The sequence below is a fragment of the Pimephales promelas genome, chromosome 13 (genome assembly GCF_988280905.1).
Source record: "Pimephales promelas chromosome 13, fPimPro1.hap1.1, whole genome shotgun sequence".
Lineage (NCBI taxonomy): Eukaryota > Metazoa > Chordata > Actinopteri > Cypriniformes > Leuciscidae > Pimephales > Pimephales promelas.
Window position 1 is genome coordinate 35,793,609 of NC_142781.1, and position 25,146 is coordinate 35,818,754.

General features: G+C 37.4%; 1 protein-coding gene across 4 annotated transcripts in view; it reads right to left on the reverse strand.

Annotated features, from left to right (window-relative positions):
- Positions 1–25,146, reverse strand: part of LOC120492054 (MAM domain-containing glycosylphosphatidylinositol anchor protein 2) — a 133,748-nt gene that overhangs the window by 65,802 nt on the left and 42,800 nt on the right. For 2 of the 4 annotated variants that reach the window (XM_089118986.1, XM_089118988.1), the window contains exons 4-6: positions 8,198–8,394; positions 2,105–2,237; positions 528–797 (exon numbers count right to left, since the gene is read on the reverse strand). In XM_089118986.1, the coding sequence (XP_088975112.1) occupies positions 528–797; positions 2,105–2,237; positions 8,198–8,394 (600 nt within the window). Of the gene's footprint in view, positions 1–527; positions 798–2,104; positions 2,244–8,197; positions 8,395–25,146 lie in introns of all 4 variants that reach the window. The other 2 variants (XM_089118985.1, XM_089118987.1) reach the window with 1 other exon arrangement.

Here is a 25,146-nt window from a genome sequence, read left to right on the forward strand (position 1 = left end):
ATGCACAGAAATATTTGCAGATACACACATGCTGTTGAAACTTCATTTTACAGTAATGTATTTTTTCACTACAGTAAACAAGTCAGTGCAACATATTTACATGGGACTGAAAAACAAAAATACTTACAAAAAGCAGTAAACTGAAAAAGAAACTTCCAGAAAATATATCACGGTAAAAAAAAAAAGTGTCAAGAAAAATATTTTTTTATAGTTTTATAGTTTTTATAGTGCTTACATCCTGATTGAAGTGTTAACAATTAACCATCGAGGCACATGTAATAGGCCAATTAGTGTCATTTGAATGGTAGTGTTTAGAAATGGCAAACATGTGACTTTATGTCAGATTGTTGTGTCTTATGCAGAGAACTGTGTTCAAAGTGGCATTTTGAAATGCAAAATGTGTTTAGAGTTTTGGAAACTTGAGAAGAAGTCCGTTTAAAGAATTGAGCTGTGCGTCTCATTTTAGTGTGTTAGCAACTGGAGAAAACTGTAAGATGAAAGTATTCAAAGCTTTTTCTTTTCTTTACCTCTAACGATGATGGTAGTGGATTTCTTGGCCGGGTTTCCCACGTTGTTGCTGGCGACGCACCCGTAGACCCCGGCGTCCTCGGAGGTGATGGCGGGAAGCGTGAGGGTCCCGTCCTTCATCAGGCTCTTCTCCGGCAGAGATCCGGCACTGCTGGTCCAGGTGAGGGTCGGCTCCGGCTCTCCTCCGGTGCTGATGCACACCAGAGACACCGTCTGCCCCGGGTTCACCACGATCGGGTCCTCCACCAGCAGCTTGATGGAGGCCGGAGCTGCAGAGCGGCATGGGAACTCGGTTCAGAAGTAATATCAGCTGTAATTTACTTCTGAATGCTGTTCACGGTCAGGGACTATTTTTTCCAGCGGAAGGAAGGCTTTTAGCGATTTTACGTCATTAAAGTTGCACTAATACATATTTTTTGGCTTTAATATTTGCATTGTGTGGTAACTAGGGCTGGGTAATAAATATCGATTTCTCGATATTAATCGATTCTCATTTTTACGAACCGATATCGATTCTTAAATCTCAAGGATCGATTAGTCATCCTGTTTCATTTGAATGAATGGATCATTGTATCGCGGCTGCGCGCATCCAAAAAAATCGTAATAATCTTTGTCATTTGTTACTATTGATATGAAACAAAGTCTCAATTTTCAAATCACGTCCATTTTCTTTAGAAATTCAAAAACATAAATAGCGTTTTGTCGCTGTGGCGTGAGATCGCTCTGGAGAAGCAGCAGCGCTGATCTCTCTTCCGGCTTAATAATACCAGTCACAGCGCCAAATAAACATGAATGAGCATCTGAAAGTGTGTTAAAGATAGAGTACAACTTATCTAAATCCGTATCATGTCACATTGATTCGCTCAATCAGCGTTTCAACCGTGGAAAGACGTCAGTTAAACAGCTTGTAATCAATGTATCGTCATATTTACCTCAGAAAACCCACATAAACTCGTTAGTCAGCTAGAAAAAATAACTCTAGAGAGGAGCATTTTGCTAAATATATACACCATATTACATATGCATTATAATCTTAATGTTCTTCAATATTTAATGCATATTTGAATAAATCTGCCAAGTTTTTATGACAGCCACCGTTTAAATGTTCATATTTCATATAATCTTCTTATTATAAAAATAAATAAAAGTGTAATTTAAGTGTTTGTATAGCTACAAAACAGTTCATTATTACCTTCATATTAGGCTAATGAAGCCTATAGGCTACAACTAGACTCCCATAGTTTACAGCATTAGTTAAGAGATTTGATTTCCTTGAGAAAAGCGGCCATTTATTGTAACTGATATCCAAAATAATCAATACTGAATCGAATTGTAGTCGAAATCGAATCGGATTGCAAGCTTGTGAATCGAAATCGAACAGAATTGTTAAATTTGTGTCAATACCCAGCCCTAGTGGTAACCGTGTTATAAAAGCTATAAGGCGCTCGAGGCTATGTTGAATAAGTCACGTCTGACTCCGCTTCACGCTGTGCCTAACAACGCCCTTCAGTCACGATGCAGCCCTATCCTCGAGTACGTTAATGCTCGTTACTTCACTGTGAGTATATCGGCTCACCTGTTTTATTGGTCAGTCTGAAGACGACTTTACGGTCAGCGATGCCGCACACGTTTCGTACGGAGGCGATGCAGCTGTAGTTGGCGTAGTCCTTGGGTCTCAGGTTCTTCAACTTCAGGATCTTCGTTTCCCCCTGGAGCTCAGAGCGAGAGACAGAGAGAAATGTGTGCAAATGTGTGCTTCAATGCGGCACAACCGGAATCTGGAAACTGGAAGTATAGATTATTAACCACGTCCACACTGTAAAAAAATATATTGTTGGTTTAACTTAAAAAAGTTAGTAACCTGGGTTGCCTTAAAATTTTCAGTTGATTGAACTGGAAAAAGTGAGTTAATCAGTGGTGGAGGAAGTACTGAATCTCAGTACTTAAGTAAAAGTACAAATACCCAGATAAATATTTACTTTAGTAAAAGTAGAAGTAACACAATGACAACCATACTTAAGTAAAAAGTAAAAAGTACTTTATTTTAAATGTACTTTAAGTATTAAAAGTAAAAGTACTTGCATAACAATTTATTATCTTAATGTCTTTTTTCTAATGATTAATAAAACATTTAATTCTAACTCATTCAAATAGCCTACTCCTATAATGATGTTCAATAATGATGGAAAAAAATGTCACCATTTCTGAAACAAGCTTGCAATTAGGCAATATACACATCATGCTTATCCTTACTATATAATAACTATGTTTGGCAGTAAACGAGATTAATTTATGGTGTAATTATGAACCTCTTGGCTTGCCATAATCCTAACCAAACCAAACATATACTACACACGGTGTGTTTCCTATGCACGTAAAAACTAATTTTCGCGTATGAGTTGCATGATAAACACACTGCGTGTGAGACGCATTTAGTGTGACCGGGTTGATATACTGTATCTATGGCAACCAAACGTCACTGGTGAGACAAACGCGCAACGAACGGACGGTCAGATTACGTTTTGGCAGAGGAAAAACTGAACAGAAAATGTAACGAAAATGTAACAGAAGTTGTAGAAATGTAGTGGAGTAGAAAGTATAATAATTGCTGCAAAATGTAACGAAGTAAAAGTAAAAAGTATGCACTATTTATTGTACTTAAGTAAAGTAAAGATACGTGAAAAATGTACTTAAGTAAAGTAACGAAGTATTTGTACTTCGTTACATTCCACCACTGGAGTTAATACAATGAAGGAGATTAATTTAACCAACAGAAACTCAAAATAATAAGTTATCTCAACTAAATAAATGATTATAAAGTTGATTTGACAAAAGAAATTATGTTGTGATAACAAATCTTGAAAATATTTTTTACAGTGCATATTTTCAAATTTCCAAAGCCTGATGCAAAAGTTTATCATAACATGATAAGTATCGAATCGTGACGTGAGTGTATCGTTACACCGCTAAGAGGCACAATTAACATTTTTATGCTTTTACTTTCAGTTTTAGTTATCTACAATAACCATGTTTCGATTCATTTGAACTATTTGAACATTGCTCGTTCCGCAGCCATATTTAAATAATGTTCATTTTTTTAACAGACTAAATTTTCACAATGAACACAACCATGATGATTATAAGCAATCTGAATGAATGCATTTTAAAAACATGATTATTTCAATCAAATAGATGCAAATGATAAACCATGCAATGTTTCTGACCTTGTCTGACAAATATGCATCATGTTAAGTTTATTTTGTTTATGCTAAAACTGTCAAGTCAAGTCAAATATATTTATGTAGTGCTTTTCACAATACAGATTGTATCAAAGGTGCTTCACAGTATCAATCAAGACAACTTAACAGTGTTTGTTTACTCATGAAAAAGACAATCAAGTTTGGTAGAGCTGATCAATGGTATGATGGGTCATTTAATTTGAATATCCCCAACTGAGATCCGAAAAACGCCATCAAGTGACCCGATGGAGAAAAAAAAAAACCTTGGGAGAACCCAGGCTCAGTCGGGGGCCAGTTCTCCTCTGGCGTTTATGAACTAGAGGCCACATTTACAGTAACTGTAAGATAAAAAAAATGTATCTTAAAAAAAAAATATCTTAAAAAAAATTATCTAAAACTGTGCAATACAAACTGTAAATGCATGTGTTTTGAGTGGGTTTACTCAATAAAAATGCCAGCAACTAAATCCTACTATACAAAACAAAAAACACGGTGCATGAAGGACATGCGTCAGCATTATATGATAAGGCATCATCGCCGACAGCTTTCATCAGCGCCGCGAGTTCATCATCTGCTGTATCTCATTACCGTCGCACTGCAAATCCATTCACTGCGTCGCTCATTTCAAAGACTACCTTTGGAATTTTAATATGCGGAAACGATAAATGCGTCGGCGGCTCCTTATCGTGTTTCTCCACTGCCATTCGGCACCGAAACACCGGGGGTCTTCAGGCCCGTCGGTCCCGAGCGCTTGTAAAGCATCTTCCCATCCCAGAGAAACAGAGCGCCGGCTTTGATGTGGCGTCCCACTCATCACCGTAGATTATAATATCAGACAGACAGAGTCCTCACAACTAAGAGCTTCCCTGGCTTTCATATTCCGACGATCGTTCACCCTCTCCCCAAACGTAATTTCATCACGCGGACTGTGTGTATGTCACCTCCTCGTCTGCGTCTGGCTGATAGCGTTCTCGCCGCTCGCCTGTCAAGATCCTGATGGGAAACCAATTGGAATAAAAATCCACAAACGAGATCAGAGAGACAGAAAGAATGAGTGTGTCTAAATTGGAGAAGTGTGTGTGTGTGTGTGTGTGTGTGCTGAAGAATGAGAGCTCTATCATTGAACTTTGACGTTTGTGTGTTTGATTATTATACGCTTATATTTGCAATTCTAAGAAGAAAAAGTTCCATATGGTTTCATTTGATGGATTTAGTTTCTTGTTTTAACCTGTTAACTGTCACCCCCCCTTTTTTGAATAGACATGAAAATGCACATTTCGAACTTAAATGGTTGTAATTCAAGAATGCTTTGGAATATAGACATGATTGGTCTTGTTTTAAAGAAGACATTTGGCAGATTTTTGTAGAAGTGAAATAAATTAAGAAAGTGAAACAGAAAAAAAGTTATAGAAGTTTGAGTTTATGGAAATGTACAATGTAAAAATATTAATTATTCATATTTTACATAAAATATATATTTTCAAAACCTGGGCTACTCTAAAACGGCAGAAAGATCAAAGCCAAAAATCTGAACAAGTTGTGTTTCAAATTTTAGGTTGATATCTCAAAAAATTAGCTTTCAGTAAGATTTTGTTTGAGCGCAGTACCGAACGCTTCCACTAGGGCACAATCAGACTGCATTACTGCCCATATAAGGGCGCCTGCATTTCCATTCGTGTTTTGAGTGATGTGAACCATTATTTTCACAATTTTCATACAATTTCTGAAGTAGAGATCCTATTCAGAAGTAGCATGGGAAGTTTGGATTCAGATTTTAAAATGAATTGAACCTCTAAGAAACACATACAAAGAACACGCATGTAAGTCATAGCTAGCTGCCACGCCACAAATGGTGAATTTATTATTTTTTTCTTGATATTTCAAACTTTTCAGACCTTTTTTTTTTTCAAAATTGAATGGATTCTATATTTTGAACTTTTGGCATGAAAACAAACTGAGGTTTCTACCATTTTTTCCTGATTTTTCATGTTTACTGCTATTTTAAAATAAAGGTCTGAACACGCCTTATGAGTATGAAAATATTCTTGTTGCATATTGATAAATTATGGCTCCGCTGTAATATATTTTGAAAATCACTCACCAAATATGGAAACTAGAGATTGTAAGCTTTCAAATGATATATAGTTTGTCAATATTATTTAAGGTATTTACTAAGATATTATTGTTTTAAAAATATAGTGGCAAACGTCCCACCTGTGAGACGGTGACAGTTAAATCAAATTGCAAACAGCTCGTAGACATACTTTATGAAACAATTATTTAAGACATTTGTCTTTATATAGAACATGTTTGGCATAAAGTGTTCTTTAAAAATGAAGTCAAGAACCCTAGAGTTAAATATAGAACCTTTTAATAACACTTGATTTTGGATTTTTGAATTTTTCTTAAATTTCCCTTGGGATAAATAAAGTATCAAACAAACACATTTTTAGTCCACTTTAGATATTCTACTATAACTACATAATTAATATCACTTTATTTTGACATTTTGAGCTACCTTTGCAACTCAATTAACCATCCACTAATACTGTAATGAGAGTTAGTTGACATGTAGTTGTAGTCACAGTTCTGTGCTATCAAAAATAAAGGGTGTTTTTAAAGATGCACTGAATATAAACAGAAGATAACGACCCAGCTGACACGAACGTTCTGGCAAAAGTTATGAACAAACATTATCAGAAGAATGATCTGGTCTATTATTTCTACATGTTTTTCTGAAACATTGTATCTGGATGTTTAAGATTTTTTAAATGTAGCGGAATGTTTCGGAATGTTCAGAGAACGTTTGAAAGTAACATTATGCAAAATAGAATGTTCAAAAAAATAAAAAACAAATGGATGTTTGAAGACTCACAGAAGTGTAAGAAATAAAGATTTCAGGCGTTGTGAGTGAGACTGGATCTGCGGATTCTCTCGTCCCGTGACACACACACACACACACACACAGAGCGAGCGAGACTATAGCTGTTCCCATGACATCTCCAGCGGAAACAACACCAGCTCCTGACGGCTTCCACTGACACACACACTCTCGCGCCGGCCTGACGTGTGTGTGAAACGCTGCGAGATGTTTAGTGCCAAAGCAAGGCGGATCTGAAGTGTTGAAGAGCTAATGACCTCACATACTGATAATACACTTCATTCAACTGTCTTCACCAAAGCTCATCACAAATACAGGAACAACTGTGAAATATTATTACAATCATCAGTTTTCTATGTGAATATCCAGTAAAGTGTCATTTATTCCTGAATTTATCATCATTACTCCAGTCTTCAGTGTCACATGATCCTTCGCAAATCACTCTAATATGAGGATCTGATGATCAAGACAAATTTATGATTATTAACAGTGTTCAAAACTTTTGTGGAAACCATCGTACGTTTAATTTTTCATGATTCGTAGATGAAGGGAAAGTAAAAATGGTGGTCTGCTTTGATACCGTACAATGATCATATCACATATTCAAGGACTTCAATATCATTTACATGAATTAATTTAGGAGATATACGGTATTACCAATGTAAGAACATGATATTCTCCGTCCATATGTATTTTCTTGTTTTCAAGTTTCCAGGTCAGAATCTTGTTTTCCCTTTAAATGAAAAATGTTCTGGCCCCGAGCAAAAACTCAAGCTTAATATCTGAATATGTTGCTTCTCCAGTAAATGCATCTTGATTTAAGCATGTTCACAAGCTCGCACTGGAAAACAACAGTATTACTTTCAGCAAGGGCTGTACCACCCCATAGTTGGGTTACTCATTGGGTTAACATTATTAAGTGAGCAGAATGGTACAATGCAAAAAAAATAAAAAAGATTTTCTAGTTTCCAGGTCCGAATCTTGTTTTCACTTTGAATTAACATTCGTTTTATGACCAAACTCACTTTATTTTGATACATTTCTTCATGTTGCTTCTCCAGTAAAAGGATCTTGATTCTTGATTTAAAGGGTTAGTTCACCCAAAAATGAAAATGATGTCATTAATGACTCGTCCCAAGCATCCAAAAATAAGAAAAACTCTGACTTTATTCAGCATTGTATTTTCTTCCTGACAATTCTGTTTTCTTATCGTCTTTCGTCAGCAGCGCCACAACACAACACAATCCTGAATAAAGTCTTTTGTTATTTTTGGACCAAAATGTATTTTCGATGCTTCAAAACATTGTAACTAACCCACTGATGTCACATGACTACTTTGATGATGTCTTTATTTCCTTTCTGGACAAGGATAGTATACCGACCGTACACATATTTCCCAATGGAGGGACCGAAAGCTCTCGGACTAAATCTAAAATATCTTAAACTGAAGATAAATGGGCTTGGGATGACATCATTTTCATTTTTGGGTGAACTATCCCTTTAACTCATGTTCATTTCCACTGGCTCTCAGCAAGGGTTTCATTCTTACCTGGGTGAAGAAGGGCTCGTAGATCTCCACGCCTTTATCGGAGCCCTGCGAGAGCACGTCGCGGCCGCGGCTCCAGCTGTAGCGGATGGGCGGGTTTGAGTTAGCGACGCAGCGCAGGAACACCGTCCGCTCGTAGTAGAACTGCTCCTTCGCCTCCCCGATGCTCTGATGCACCGTCACCACCGGCTCGTCCAGATCTGCGTGTGACACATACATATCAATGCACATTTACTATTTCGGACAACACAAGACCCAAATGAAATCAAATGGGAAAATACAATATGTTGCAACATAGCGAAAGAATAAACAAAAGTATTATAACAATAATTTCAATGTGTTTGAAAAGGAGCGGGATGAAGCAGAAGCTTTTTCTGACACTAAAATCTGTGTATATGTTTGTTTCTAGTGTGTGTGTGTGTCACTTGGCGCACTTTTTGGTAAATGGTAAATCCCTTAAAACTCACAAAAACAACATTTTGGACCCTTCTCAATAATGAATAAATAAATAAATAATTAAAGTCCCCATGTAGTCAATCATTTTATCCCTTAAAACTGTCTTGAATGTAACTCGACACCCTCGCCTCATTTAGTATGCGTGGTTCTATGAATATGCAAATGAGCCCCGCCCACACTCCCTCACTCAGAGATCCACTGGTTGTCGATCACACGTTGATCTGATTGGTTTGTGACGTCAGAAACACCAGCGATTTCAAAGCGTGTTTTTGAGACTGTCTTTTGTTTTAAGGAGGAAATACTCAGCAATGCTGTCCACTTATTAACTTACACACGGTGTGTGTTAAAGCGCATTAAACACACCACATTACAAGCGTGATTTTCAGCACAGCGCCACATCTGTACGCTTGTGAATCTCCTGGATAAAGATTTCCTGCGCTGTCACCGAGAGTGAAACACTGCCACTGACGACATCACTTCCTCTCCGGGTTCGCTCTATTTATACGTTCCTCTGGAGGACAGACCGACGCTGTTGATCAATGAGCAGACAGAGCGATCCTTCACACACACCAGCGTTAGCACACGGCCATTCCCACCGGACACAGGGTCTCTCTTACTGTTCTCGAGGCTTAAAGGACATCTCAGGTGGATTTATCAGAGTTGAAATGTTTCTTCTAGACAAAATGAGGAGCCTAAATAAGCATCAAAATATGAGGAAAATAATTTAGAAACCTTATATTTTCTGTGATTAACACTAAAGTGGGCTTATTAGGCTGCTGTCACTTTAAGATCTAACGCACATACACAAGGATCTCACACACATCCCATTTTCTGATAACTCTTTACATTTAAGAGTTTGTTTACCCTTTAAGAGTGTGTTTGCGAGGATAATACGGACATTTTGACAAAATGTCCGACAAAATGTTTTGATAAAATGTCCGACAAAACGGACATTTTGGCTTAATTGCGTGTTTTTGCTTTTTTAAGAGCTGTCTTTCTGTGCACACAAGCGTGTGTGTGTGTGTGTGTGTGTGTGTGTGTGTATGTGTGTGCATGTGAGTGTGTATACACATACATAAATCTTTTTTCGAGTTCAACGAACAAAATGAACGAATTGACTCGGAAAAAGATTCGTTCATTTTGATGAACGAGTTTGAGCTGATAAAACTTAAACTTTGTTATTTATTTATTAAATGAGCGATCGTTTTGCTTGATAAGACCCTTATTCATCGTCTGGTGTCGTTTAAAGCCCTTTGAACAGTTTGCACTGAAACTGTCTTTTGGACCTTGAACCGTTTGGTCCCCATTGAAGTCCATTATATGGAGAAAATCCTGGAATGTTTTCATCAAAAACCTTCATTTCTTTTCGACTGAGGAAAGAAAGACATGGACATCTTGGATGACACGGGGGCGAGTAAATTATCAGCTAAAGTTTTTTTTAAAAGTGAACTACTCCTTTAAGTTAAAATACTTGCCAAGCATATCATGAATGAATTTTCTCAAGGGCACCTCAGTCATATAGACAGATGTACAGAGAGAGAGAGGAAGATTACTGGAAATATCTTGATTTATAGATATGCTTCATGGTTCTCCTGAATCCACTAGAGAGGACAAAAGACCCAGATGAGACAAACAATAGCGAGTGGATGGCACTCGTGTGGAGAGCGGCTCAGATCGAGCATGAGGACAGAGATCTGTAGAGGAGCCGCGCTGCCCACATCTGGACGAGACATTATTAAGATAATAAAGAGATTACAGTACGCGTGATTCTTCTGTGAGATCGGTGTTTAACACGGACAGATTTACTGGTTCTCGTGCGTGAAATCCAAATGACGCATCGTTTTACTTACTATTAATACTTTAAAGACATGCATTTGCATAACGGCTGAGTTGCTTAGTGTGAAGTGCGATATTTTCATCATGAACTCCAGCGAGTTTGACCAGCCATCATGGGTCTGAATCCAAACTGATTACAGCTGACCTTTACATCCCGTAACGACACTAATAACATCCTCGACTTATACCATTAAGATATACAGAGCAGATTTTAGTGTCCTCTCGCGCGCCGAAGGCCCGAACGTAATCAGAGAGTGGACGCCGCCACCTTGAATGCTGATTCCTCACTTTCATTAAGACATGTTCTGCACCGCAGGCCCTTAATCAAAATCTAGAGGCGGTCAATACTTCATCCAGGATCCATTATCGCATCGCAGGTCGGAGCAATTACCTCCACGGAGACGGCTACACGCGCACGATGAAGCGATGGAGTCGGAGCAGATTGTTTTAAATAAATACACTGATTCATTACACCGATGTGCCTCCAATTCACAGCCTGTCTGCCATTTTTGTTTCAGTCGGAATGAAGGTTTGTTCGATTATGCAACTCGATCTGAGAGTTAAATCTTCTTCACTGCGACTGTTTTGAGGTCTAAAATTAATTGTTTTTGTGCATTATTAATAATAGAGACATTCGTGTTAAAATATATAATTAGCAGCTGTATTCAAAGTCAGCCACATGTGCTTTTTGACCACTGAAAATGGGTTTAATTTACTCGTAGAGCCACATTTAGACCCTCATATCTCTGGGATTGAATCATATTAGGCCTTAAAAATGGAGATAGCAAGAGACAAGTTTGTTGACAACCAGAATCTAAAAGGATATTAAGATATCTTTAATACTTCTTGAGTTATAGCCATGCAAACTTTGGAAAAAGAACATGTTTGGCTCTCAGAACATTATTTGTTGTTCAGTTATTCCTCTTTAAAAGACAAAAGTATCAGCTGTATGGAGTCACCCACATGTGGTTTTTTGACCTGAAAATGGGTAAAATTCAACAATTTACTCATGGAGCCACCTTGAGATCCTCATATCTCTGGAATTGAACCATATTGGGCATTAAAATTGGGGATACCAAGAGAAATGTTTGTTAAGAACCAAAATCTAAAAGGATGTTGAGATAATATTAATCGTTCTTGAGTTATAGCCATGCAAACTTTGGAAAAAGAACATGTTTGGCTCTCAGAACATTATTTGTTGTTCAGTTATTCCTCTTTAAAAGACAAAAGTATCAGCTGTATGCAGTCACACACATTTTGTTCTTGACCACTGAAAATGGGTAAAATTCAACAATTTACTCATGGAGTCAGATTGAGATCTCCATATCTCCGAGATTGAATCATATAGGGCATTAAAAATGGAGATACCAAGAGAACAGTTTGTTGAGAACCAGAATCTAAAAGGATATTAACATATCTTTAATTCTTCTTGAGTTATAGACGTGCAAACTTTGGAAAATGAATACATTTGTCACCTTAGACAGATCCGTTCTAGAGGGAAACGATATATTTCTAGTTTCGACATTATTTGTTCCTCTTTAAAAGACAGTAGCAGTGGTTGGAAAGTGACTTGCGTTTGGTTTTTGACCACTGAAAACGTGAACAATTTACTCATGGAGCCACCTTGAGATCCTCATATCTCTGGAATTGAACCATATTGGGCATTCAAATTGGGGATACCAAGAGAAATGTTTGTTAAGAACCAAAATCTAAAAGGATGTTGAGATATTATTAATCGTTCTTGAGTTACAGCCATGCAAACTTTAAAAAAAGTGCTTTTTCACATTTTTGAACTGTCACAATTGGCATATGCAACAAGCATTAAGTAAGTCAGCAGATTTCACTAACAAACCTAAATATCTATGTGAAAATAATGGAATAATGAAATCTTTCTAAAGTAATTTTCCCCTCCTGTAATTTTGAAATTTTTCATTTTGACCCCCATTACTCTATAAATATTAATCCGTGGCATTTAATATTTGGGCTTTTTCGACCTATAATGGAAGCTAGCTGATTTTCCTACTATTTTTACACAAATGTCATCCGGGTCTCCGGTGTCGCGTGTAATCCAGTCAGGACACTGATTAGTGTCGGCCGGTCGGGGTGAATTTAATTCCAGCGCTGTAACCGACGGCGTGATAGGCCTGATGGGTGTTTGGTCTATAGATTACAGCAGGAGATCGCTGTGCGTTTGATTAAACTCACAGTCAGCGCTGTCACTGTTGTGATGGCATCTAACGGAGAGATAGAGTGAAGAGAAACGCTCGATTCTTTCCCTCCGCGTGCTTATTAAGGCCTCGTGCTGCTTCTTTCACAGCAGTCTGTGAGGTCTCGTACCTTTAACATGGATTAAACTAAAGAGGGTTGCAGTGTCTGCAGTTTTGATCCTCCATATACTTATATCACGTATTCATCAAGGACACATTAAATTTAACAAAGTGTCAAAAAGGAAATATAAGATTCTATTACGACTAATGCTGTTCTTTTGAACTTTCTATTCATCAAAGAATCCTGAAAAATAAAATGTATCACGTTTTGATGTGATGTATCCACAGGAATCTGAACTTTTAAACACTGATAATAATCATAACTGTGTCTTGAGCATCAGATCCTCATATTAGAGTGATTTCTGAAGGATCAGACGGTTTAATGATGATAAATTCAGCTTTGATCACAGGAATAAATTACACTTTACAGTATATTCACATAGACAACAGACGATGTACATTGGAATAATATTTCACTATTTTTACTGTATTTTTTTTATCAAATAAATGCAGCTTTGATGGACTTATCACCAACTCCAAACCTTTCCTTAACACAACAACGACAGAAAATCCCCAAAGGTCACACACAGTACATGACCACCACACCGGGCGCATAAAAACACTCAAGCCTGCTTTGCATTGCAGGTAATTGGCATCAAAACAGCCACACTAGCAAAAGGTTGATGAGAGTTTGTTTGAAATTCATCATATTCTTATGCCAGTGCACAAATTTACATATTTATCCCGGTTTGCTCCCAGGGCCCAATTCATGTTTATGAATAAATAAACTACACACTACAGAAGATGCACACCAGCAGAAAACATTTACTCATTATCTTAAAGTCACTTGTCCACTGTAAAAAAAAAAAATGTTTACAGTAAAAAACACTGTTTTCGTGTGTGTGTGTGTGTGTATCTTTAAATGCAAAAGAGCTACAGGTCCCGCCCCTTTTTCCAGAAGAGGGCGGGGCGTCGGATGGCAACAACACTGTAAAACCTGATGAGTTAGTTCAACTCAAACCGTTTGAGGAAACCGATTGCCTTAAATCATTTAAGTTTATTAACTCAAACAATTTAAGCATAAAAAATATTTGATTTGTTTCCAAGTAACTCAATAACGTATTGTTAAGATAACTTGGGTAAATAAAGTTAATAGTACTAATTAGTTACTATAACTTAAATCTATGAAGTACACTGTAAACCCGAATAAGTTGGCAGCACTCAAATCACTTTTAATAATATAAACTTAGCTTTAAAAGCTAATCTGATTACATAGTAAATGCTAATATATTAGAAACAGTGTGTTATAAGCACTTACAAGCACAGAAGCACTTGCTGTATGAGCGTAATAATATAAAGGGATAATTTGCTCTCAAATCAAGCTGAATGCACCACTTGTCACCATAATGGTAACTATAATGCAAACATTAACAGAAATTCTTCTAAATTAGCATAACAAAACATTAATCACTACTAAATCTCACACTTGACATTAATCTTACACAAAAAAAAAAACATTATTGCACTTAATTTTAGCATTTATATTCTCTTTCGAGTGCCATCGGCAAAGCATGCTGGGAAATAGATATCCCAGCCATTTCAGTTAAACTTAAGTTCGTCTAAATTAAAATAAATAATTTCGTAAAACTCAAAACAACAGTTCAGTTTACTTAAAATATATCCGTTCTGTGAACTTGAAAGAAAAAGAAAGTGCTAAATACTCATAAAAATTAATTTAACTGAACTAATTCGTTGAATTTAAGTTTGCCCTACTCAAACCAATTAATTATTTTGACTGTTAGGGTTTACAGTGAACAAAACAGGGCAAACATCATGTGAAATGTACAGAAAACGGAGTAAAATCAGTGTTACTGTACATCTATACTACAGTAATGTGATGGTTTAAGGGTGAACTCATTAACTTTATCCTCACAGTGTCCATGTAAAACAGCCTGGACAGAACACACACACACACACACACACTTGATGGATGATCGCACGTATCAGGAGCGGATGCTGAAACCCTGACCCTCGCAGGCGAGAGATGAAGTGTCCGCTTCGGAAACTGCGCTGGAATCAGTTTCCAGATGAAAGCTGCTTTTACCAAAGAAGGAATCCGCTTAGAATGAGACGCATTAAAACGCAGCACACACACACACACACACACACAACTCCCTCGTCTGCAATTATGCATTCAGCAAAACACAATCGATGGATCCTCTCCATCTTTATAAGACGCTGCCATGATATAACTGTCAAATGCACTTCATAAAAGAATATGGAAGTCACGCGCATAATTGGACGCTTTCCTGGTCCATTATTCATGAATGTGAGTTTCGGTTCTCCGAAACCCGTTTCTGAGACGGATTACACGCTAAAAAATATACATGTACTTCCCCAGTGTTTCTGTCTCAATTTCCAGCACAAATATCACAAGAGTCTTAAATCAAGACACATTTACTGGAGAAAAAGCAAAATGGCTGAAGATATTAAGTTAAAAATGCATCAAAATGAGGCGAGTTTGTGCCGAAAATCAGAAAATATATCTGTCACGAGGTCGGAAAAGGCATCTAAATTCAAAGATTATTTTTCTGAACCCATTGACAGATATTTGTTCTTATTTTCAGTGTATATTCATATGCGAGTGTGTCTGTTCGTATACGTGTGTATTCATGTGTGTGTGTTTGCTTCAGAAGGCCATCCTGCTGCTTGACATTCAACGAGTGCAAAACAAGTCCTAAATAATGCAGAGGATATTCTCATCTGAGAGACTGAAAAAACTCTGAACGAACACGTCACAATATTCCTCATTAGAATAGAATAAAGGGGCGGGGCCTGGTTGAGTTAGTTAGTAGTGTGTTAAACTGGCGGTTATGGAAAGGGGCGGGGCATTTCCCAAACACACTCGACCAATCACAACACACCGCTCCAGCCGACCAATCAGAGCACAGTGTGCTTTTCAGAAGGAGGGGCTTCATCATAGAGACAGGAAGTGAACAGAGCGTTACTGACAGACTGGGAAGAGAGGAGCCGCAACAATGGAGAATATGAGGAGAATAATCAACATTCAAGCAGGAGAACCTGTTCTAGGAGAGCATGAACACATCAAGACTGTGTTAACATGGTAAAACAATCAGGATTAGTGTCAACAATGTTCTGTTGGGCGCAGTTCACAACCTCACCACTAGATGCTGGTAACACTTACACACTGCACCTTTAAGACTAATAATAATGGATGCATTTTTGTGCGAAGAAACGTTTTTTTAAATGGTAAAATCTGTCGTTGAATCGTTCTCTGCTTCATCTCTTCATCAGTGAGCGGTGTTGCTCTTCTTCGGATCTCAGACTCGTTCTCTCGGGGATGAAGATGAGGGGATAATGAGAGCCATAGGGAAGTGAGAGGAGTAATGAATCTCTTCCTCTTCTCTCTCTCGGCGTCTGCCGGCCTTCATCACCTCCACAATTCATCTCGGCGGAAAACGAGCCACTGACCCGCGGCGCTCCAGACCAAACACACACACACACACCACCAAAACAAGACAAACGCCGGGACCAAACGCTCCACGTAATTGACCGAATCAAGACATCCACAATTGAAAGCAGAGCTGGAGAAACAACCTAGAAACCCGTGTTTTGCTCCGCTAGTCCTGCAGAACAGCAGAAATGCTTCTCTTTCGTATAAAGAATAATATTATTAAAGCCCCCTGTGGTGAACATCACGCTTTTAAATGCTGTTTATTTGTGTATGTGGCGGTTTTAATAAGCTAGCTGTCGTCAAAGCCAACATATATATATCAGTTCAATATGGTGCACAGTTAAAATAGAAATATATATAAGAGGTTACAAATCATATGATTGAAATAGATATTTTATTTGTGTGTTTGTAACAAGCCAATTGAGATATTAATTTACATGGCATATATTTATGGTTTTCTATGTGATTTTGTTTAGCATTGTCTGCAAGTATGTCAAGAATTGGTTAGACTTTATTTTAAGGTGTCATTGTTACAATGTAATTATAGAGTAATAATAATTAACATGGTTAGAGTAGGAGTAGGGTTTGGTTGAGGATTCGTTGCATGTAATTATGCATAATTTACTGCTATTACTATGATACATGTAACATATGTAACAAGGACACTGTAAAATAAAGTGTAACCCAAGAATTCAACAGATCGCTCATCAGAGACTTTTCCTGCGCAGGGTGAATATGCAGGTACACCAGTGAATATCAGGGGGAAAAAATAATTATGTCATGCATAATGAAAATTAAGCCTATTTTATTATTAAAATATGAGAAATTGAATAATAGAAGCAAGCACAACAATGCATTATTAAAATTGCACATGACGAATATACAATTTAAATCACAAAGGTTTTCTTTTCATTGCAGCAATGAGATTTGGGGGGGGGGGGGGCAGTTTTTGGACAGTTTTTAAAAGATTTACCCACACAGGCAATTAAAGAGACAGTCCTTACCAAGGGTCACGGGACGCTGGGGGAATACGCGAATAACAGAGCGCTCTCTGAAAAATAACTGCAATAAAAATAGACGAGACGAACAGATGGGAACGGATTTATGTGAGAAGAGGTCTCGGATATGTCCTCTGTGAAAGACACAAACAAAAAGGTCATTTCAGTGTCCTCAGTTTGTGTGTGTTTGGGAACGAGGCGCTGGGATGACATTTACATCTCCGTCAGCTGAAGCTGGAAACATGCCGTTTATAAACTTCAAGGTCAGACAACAACATCAGGTCACACTCACAACACAACTGGCGAGACGAGACAAGACGAGACGAGATCAGAAGAGAAGAGATGAGACGAGATGAGACGAGACAAGATGAGAAGAGACGAGATGAGACGAGATGAGACGAGACAAGATGAGAAGAGACGAGATGAGACGAGACGAGATCAGAAGAGAAGAGATGAGACGAGCTGAGACGAGACAAGATGAGAAGAGACGAGATGAGAAGAGACGAGATGAGAAGAGACGAGATGAGACGAGATGAGAAGAGACGAGATGAGACAAGACGAGATGAGACGAGAAGAGTCGAGATGAGATGAGACAAGACGAGACGAGACGAGAATGAGATGTCAGCACTCAGCAGACGTCACATCGAGACGAGATCAGAAGAGAAGAGATGAGACTAGATCGAGATGAGACGAGAAGAGACGAGACAAGAAGAGAAGAAACGAGACAAGACGAGACAAGATGAGATGAGACAAGAAGAGAAGAGACGACATGAGAAGACACGAGACGAGACGAGAATTGATTTTTCAATTGTAGTCTTTTAAAAAGGCATCTGAAATAATAAACAAAATACAATGTAGTTTTGTCAAAAAAAATATTTTTCGAGACATATCGATACTGAAATATCTGAAACTCTTCCTGCGTGTTCTCGCTCTCTAATCTCTCAGATATTGAGTGACACACAAACCCGCCTCCACTCACTCATTCACTCACTCCGGATGTATATTGTAGGTGCACCCAAACACAAACACAAGTATACTTACTATATTAAACAGAGCGTCAGGTCTTAAAGTGACAGAAGCCTAATATACACGGCTGCCAAATTATTACATCATATTAGAAATATCTATATGGCAGTTTTTCCACATGGGAATCTGCCAATGTCAAAATTGTGGCCAGTGAAAATGCAGGTAGAGTGGCTGGCGAGCAAAAATGTTATATAAAATATTAAAAAAATAAAATATTGAAAAATAAAGAAGCCTAAAACTACATACTGTATCACGATGATAACACGATGAAAAAGGGGTTTGAAGAAACGCCGCCGAGACCCTCTTTCTGAACAGTTTCTCATTAACTTCAGTGAGTGTCTGCAGAGCTGATGAAGATGGCAACCCACTGAGCAAAGCATCCTGGGAAATCACCTCCAAATTCCTAGTAATAACCGATCCATAAGCCACGGCGGGTCTGAGGACAGAGATTGCTTCATGAAAAGGCGGAGAATCAGGATCTGCCTAAACTGTGACGACGGCACACTGAAATATTACAGAATTTACACTGAATTAACATGGAATTCACATTATTATAATTAGCCTCAAAAGTCACATGACAATTAATTATGCATCTAATGAGAAATTATTATATATAATCAAATGTTTTGAATCCATTGATTTCAAAAGCCGAGCTTGTAGATTAAAAATGGAAGATAATTTTAACTTAACCATAAAAATAGACAGAAATATTTAAGAATTGGAAAATGATTAAATCAAGAAATTTAATGATGTAAAAGGAATCAGAAATATTTAAGACCCTGAACTAAAATTATGTAATTATAACAATTATATATATTTTTTTTAGAATGAATAATAATCAATAATGAATAAATAAATAATTAAAGTCCCCATGTAGTCAATCATTTTATTCCTTAAAACTGTCCGTAAAATATTATTCATGGCATAAAATATCTTCGACACCCTCGCCTCATTTAGTATGCGTGATTCTATGAATATGCAAATGAGCCCCGCCCCCACTCCCTCACTCAGAGATCCACTGGTTGTCGATCACACGTTGATCTGATTGGTTACGTTTGTGACGTCCGAAAAACCAAAGTGTGTTTTTGAGACTGTCTTTGGTTCACTGCAGTTTTAAGGAGGAAATACTCTCGACTTATCAACTTACACACGGTGTGTGTTAAAGCGGATTAAACACACCACATACACACATAAACAACATTAAAAGCTGGATTTACAGCATAATTAATATTATTAGTAATAATAATAAGTAATAATCATATGTGACCCTGGATTACAAAAGCAATAGCCAACAATACACACTATGGGTCAAAATAATTGATTTTTCTTTTCTGCCAAAAATCATTAGGATATTAAGTAAGACATTTAGTAAATGTCCAAGTGTAAATATATAAAACATAAAGCATAAATGTACAGTTTAAAGGAGATTTTATCAATGTTTCGACATGTTTGCACTCTCAGATTCCAGATTTTCAGCCAAATATTGCGCTATCCTAACAAACCATACATCAATGGAAAGCTTATTTATTCGGCTTTCAGATGACGTATAAATCTCAATTTCGAATTTCATGTGACTGGTTTTGTGGGCCAGGGTCACATATAATAAATAATAAAGATTTAATTGAAAACTGTGAAATAAAGCAAGCTTTGAGAGACGTGTGTGCCCGTCAGCTCGTGTCGTGTCTCTGGTTCCCCTCCAGCAAACGTCTGTTTTAATGGACCTGTCCATCGTGACGACCGACGGCACACTTACAGAGACAAAATCAGCCCAACACAATTTTTCATGTTTCAGCGATGAAGGTGTTTAGAGGCTCGGCACTTTCAATGCTAAATAACAATCAAGGCTACAGTCAGTGTGCTAAAAATAGCGGCGCTGGCAGCGGCCCATCAATTACACTCGGCCCGCGGGGACGGCTTTAGCATTTCTCCAGAGGAACGCCAGCTTTCAGCAAGATTCTCCAGCTAATGAAAAACACATAACCGAGGTATACGCAAGGCCGGAGAAAAGGTTGCATGTTTAAAACAGCAGCAGGAGGAACCGGTGACATTCAGACTCCTCATAGTCCTGAAACAGCATTAATACCCGCCGTCTCAAACAGTCCAGGACAGATGATGCATTTACAAATCATTTCTGTCCTGGGAACCAAAAGATTTGAATCAAGCATCTTGAATATAATATTAGTTTTTGTAAATATTTTAAGAGAAGAATGACGAGAAGAGAAGAACATACAAGATGACACGAGAAGAGATGAGAAGGCTTTGTTTGTTTTTCACTTTTGTCTTTTATTCTAGCTTTTATTAGTGTTTGTGGCCGTTCTTTACTTGTACCGCTTTGTCTTGCTTTCGTTGTCTGTCTTTCTGATGGTGTTGTTTCTCCATTTTTTCTCTTGCCATCCCTTTATACACATACAATTGTCACATCCCTAGACTAAACAAGGGGTCGTAACATAAGAGAAGAGACGATGTGAGAAGATTTGAGACGAGAAGAGAATCAATTACAGAATATTTTTGTCTCGTTTTCCATTGCAAATATCTATAATATTTTTCTACATGTACATACATTTACTTAAGATCATCAAAATGAAATATCGCACAGCCGTATTGACCCGATATAAAACTGCTTATTCGGCACCTCGAACCGAAGCGCTTCCTTTATTACTGATGTCTCAGATTCTGGTCACGTCCTTCAAACAGCTTGTGGAAATCTGCTCTCCTCTTTCCTCTCTACAGACTTCAGTTCAAAGCACAAACATGATCCCAGCGTTCCCATCCACAGCTTTCCACCGGCCGACCTGGACTTGTGCACCGGATACGGCGAGTAAGTGAAGACGGACGGCCTTTCGAGACAAACCGCTTACAGAAAGTGTCATCAAACGTTGAATACTGGAGGTGGAATATCTTGAATATCGCTGTATATCTCAGCTGTTGCTCATAGACAGATATTAAATCAAATGGGGAGGAAACAAACTTCTACTTCTCGGACGTTTCACCCAAGAAAAAGAGACTAATAATGTCAGCAATGACTCAAAATGTGCTCAGATCTGCAGAAATCTGCAAATCAGAAGTCCAAGATCTCAAAGTGAATTCTATTCGATTTGCTCTCCGTGTTTATTTGATAGCGCTAGACTCTTACAGGATTACGACTGGTGACTCGTTTGCATCTGTTTGTATTATTCCAGCCAACAGGGAATGTGGCTAAACTTCTGGAAAGGTTTTCTCAAACAAACGTTCTTCCACCAGAACATTCGTTCAACAATATCTGGTCTTCAATAATGATATCAAGACATTAGCGCTAAAACATTATATATACATCGTTCATGTAACGGTTTTTCCTTAATCGCTTTAGTTTCACGGTCGTCTAACGTGTTTTAAATGTTTCAGAATGTTCAGACAACATTTACAGTAAAAGTAACGTTCCCCTAATGTTTACAGAATGATATGTTTGTATAGCCAAAAAACACAAACAACGTTTTTCATACCTTTAAAAAACTGGACGTGGTAAACTTTTAGACATAAAGTTTTCCTAACTTAGTTCACTCAAAAATGAAAATTAGCCCATGATTTACTCTCCCTGAAGTCATCCAATGTGTGTATGACTCTCTTCTTTTAGTCGAACACAATCAGGGTTATATTAAAAATTGTCCTGGCTCTTCTAAGCTTTATAATGGATGGGTATGGCTGTTTCTGTTTTGAAGTCCATACAAGTGCATCTGTCCATCATAAAAGTGCATCTATCCATCATAAAAGTGCATCTGTCCATCATAAAAGTGCATCTGTCCATCATAAAAGTGCATCTGTCCATCATAAAAGTGCATCTGTCCATCATAAAAGTGCATCTGCCCATCATAAAAGTGCATCTATTCATCATAAAAGTGCATCTGTCCATCATAAAAGTGCATCTGTCCATCATAAAAGTGCATCTGTCCATCATAAAAGTGCATCTATCCATCATAAAAGTGCATCTATCCATCATAAAAGTGCATCTGTCCATCATAAAAGTGCATCTGTCCATCATAAAAGTGCATCTGTCCATCATAAAAGTGCATCTATCCATCATAAAAGTGCATCTGTCCATCATAAAAGTGCATCTGTCCATCATAAAAGTGCATCTGCCCATCATAAAAGTGCATCTATCCATCATAAAAGTGCATCTGTCCATCATAAAAGTGCATCTATCCATCATAAAAGAGCATCTGTCCATCATAAAAGTGCATCTATCCATCATAAAAGTGCATCTGTCCATCATAAAAGTGCATCTGTCCATCATAAAAGTGCATCTGTCCATCATAAAAGTGCATCTATCCATCATAAAAGTGCATCTGTCCATCATAAAAGTGCATCTATCCATCATAAAAGTGCATCTATCCATCATAAAAGTGCATCTATCCATCATAAAAGTGCATCTATCCATCATAAAAGTGCATCTGTCCATCATAAAAGTGCATCCGTCCATCATAAAAGTGCATATGTCCATCATAAAAGTGCATCTATCAATCATAAAAGTGCATCTATCAATCATAAAAGTGCATCTGTCCATCATAAAAGTGCATCTATCAATCATAAAAGTGCATCTATCAATCATAAAAGTACATCTGTCCATCATAAAAGTGCATCTGTCCATCATAAAAGTGCATCTATCCATCATAAAAGTGCATCTGTCCATCATAAAAGTGCATCTGTCCATCATAAAAGTGCATCTGTCCATCATAAAAGTGCATCTATCAATCATAAAAGTACATCTGTCCATCATAAAAGTGCATCTGTCCATCATAAAAGTGCATCTATTCATCATAAAAGTGCATCTATCAATCATAAAAGTGCATCTATCAATCATAAAAGTACATCTGTCCATCATAAAAGTGCATCTGTCCATCATAAAAGTGCATCTATTCATCATAAAAGTGCATCTGTCCATCATAAAAGTGCATCTATCAATCATAAAAGTGCATCTATCCATCATAAAAGTGCATCTATCAATCATAAAAGTGCATCCGTCCATCATAAAAGTGCATCCGTCCATCATAAAAGTGCATCCGTCCATCATAAAAGTGCATCTATCAATCATAAAAGTGCATCTGTCCATCATAAAAGTGCATCTATCAATCATAAAAGTGCATCCGTCCATCATAAAAGTGCATCTATTCATCATAAAAGTGCATCTATCCATCATAAAAGTGCATCCGTCCATCATAAAAGTGCATCTATCAATCATAAAAGTGCATCTGTCCATCATAAAAGTGCATCTGTCCATCATAAAAGTGCATCAATCCATCATAAAAGTGCATCTGTCCATCATAAAAGTGCATCTATCCATCATAAAAGTGCATCTATCAATCATAAAAGTGCATCTGTCCATCATAAAAGTGCATCTATCAATCATAAAAGTGCATCTGTCCATCATAAAAGTGCATCTGTCCATCATAAAAGTGCATCTGTCCATCATAAAAGTGCATCTATCAATCATAAAAGTGCATCTGTCCATCATAAAAGTGCATCTGTCCATCATAAAAGTGCATCTGTCCATCATAAAAGTGCATCCGTCCATCATAAAAGTGCATCTATCCATCATAAAAGTGCATCTATCCATCATAAAAGTGCATCTATCAATCATAAAAGTGCATCTGTCCATCATAAAAGTGCATCTATCCATCATAAAAGTGCATCTATCAATCATAAAAGTGCATCTGCCCATCATAAAAGTGCATCTATCCATCATAAAAGTGCATCTGTCCATCATAAAAGTGCATCTATCCATCATAAAAGAGCATCTGTCCATCATAAAAGTGCATCTATCCATCATAAAAGTGCATCTGTCCATCATAAAAGTGCATCTGTCCATCATAAAAGTGCATCTGTCCATCATAAAAGTGCATCTATCCATCATAAAAGTGCATCTGTCCATCATAAAAGTGCATCTATCCATCATAAAAGTGCATCTATCCATCATAAAAGTGCATCTATCCATCATAAAAGTGCATCTATCCATCATAAAAGTGCATCTGTCCATCATAAAAGTGCATCCGTCCATCATAAAAGTGCATATGTCCATCATAAAAGTGCATCTATCAATCATAAAAGTGCATCTATCAATCATAAAAGTGCATCTGTCCATCATAAAAGTGCATCTATCAATCATAAAAGTGCATCTATCAATCATAAAAGTACATCTGTCCATCATAAAAGTGCATCTGTCCATCATAAAAGTGCATCTATCCATCATAAAAGTGCATCTGTCCATCATAAAAGTGCATCTGTCCATCATAAAAGTGCATCTGTCCATCATAAAAGTGCATCTATCAATCATAAAAGTACATCTGTCCATCATAAAAGTGCATCTGTCCATCATAAAAGTGCATCTATTCATCATAAAAGTGCATCTATCAATCATAAAAGTGCATCTATCAATCATAAAAGTACATCTGTCCATCATAAAAGTGCATCTGTCCATCATAAAAGTGCATCTATTCATCATAAAAGTGCATCTGTCCATCATAAAAGTGCATCTATCAATCATAAAAGTGCATCTATCCATCATAAAAGTGCATCTATCAATCATAAAAGTGCATCCGTCCATCATAAAAGTGCATCCGTCCATCATAAAAGTGCATCCGTCCATCATAAAAGTGCATCTATCAATCATAAAAGTGCATCTGTCCATCATAAAAGTGCATCTATCAATCATAAAAGTGCATCCGTCCATCATAAAAGTGCATCTGTCCATCATAAAAGTGCATCTATTCATCATAAAAGTGCATCTATCCATCATAAAAGTGCATCCGTCCATCATAAAAGTGCATCTATCAATCATAAAAGTGCATCTGTCCATCATAAAAGTGCATCTGTCCATCATAAAAGTGCATCAATCCATCATAAAAGTGCATCTGTCCATCATAA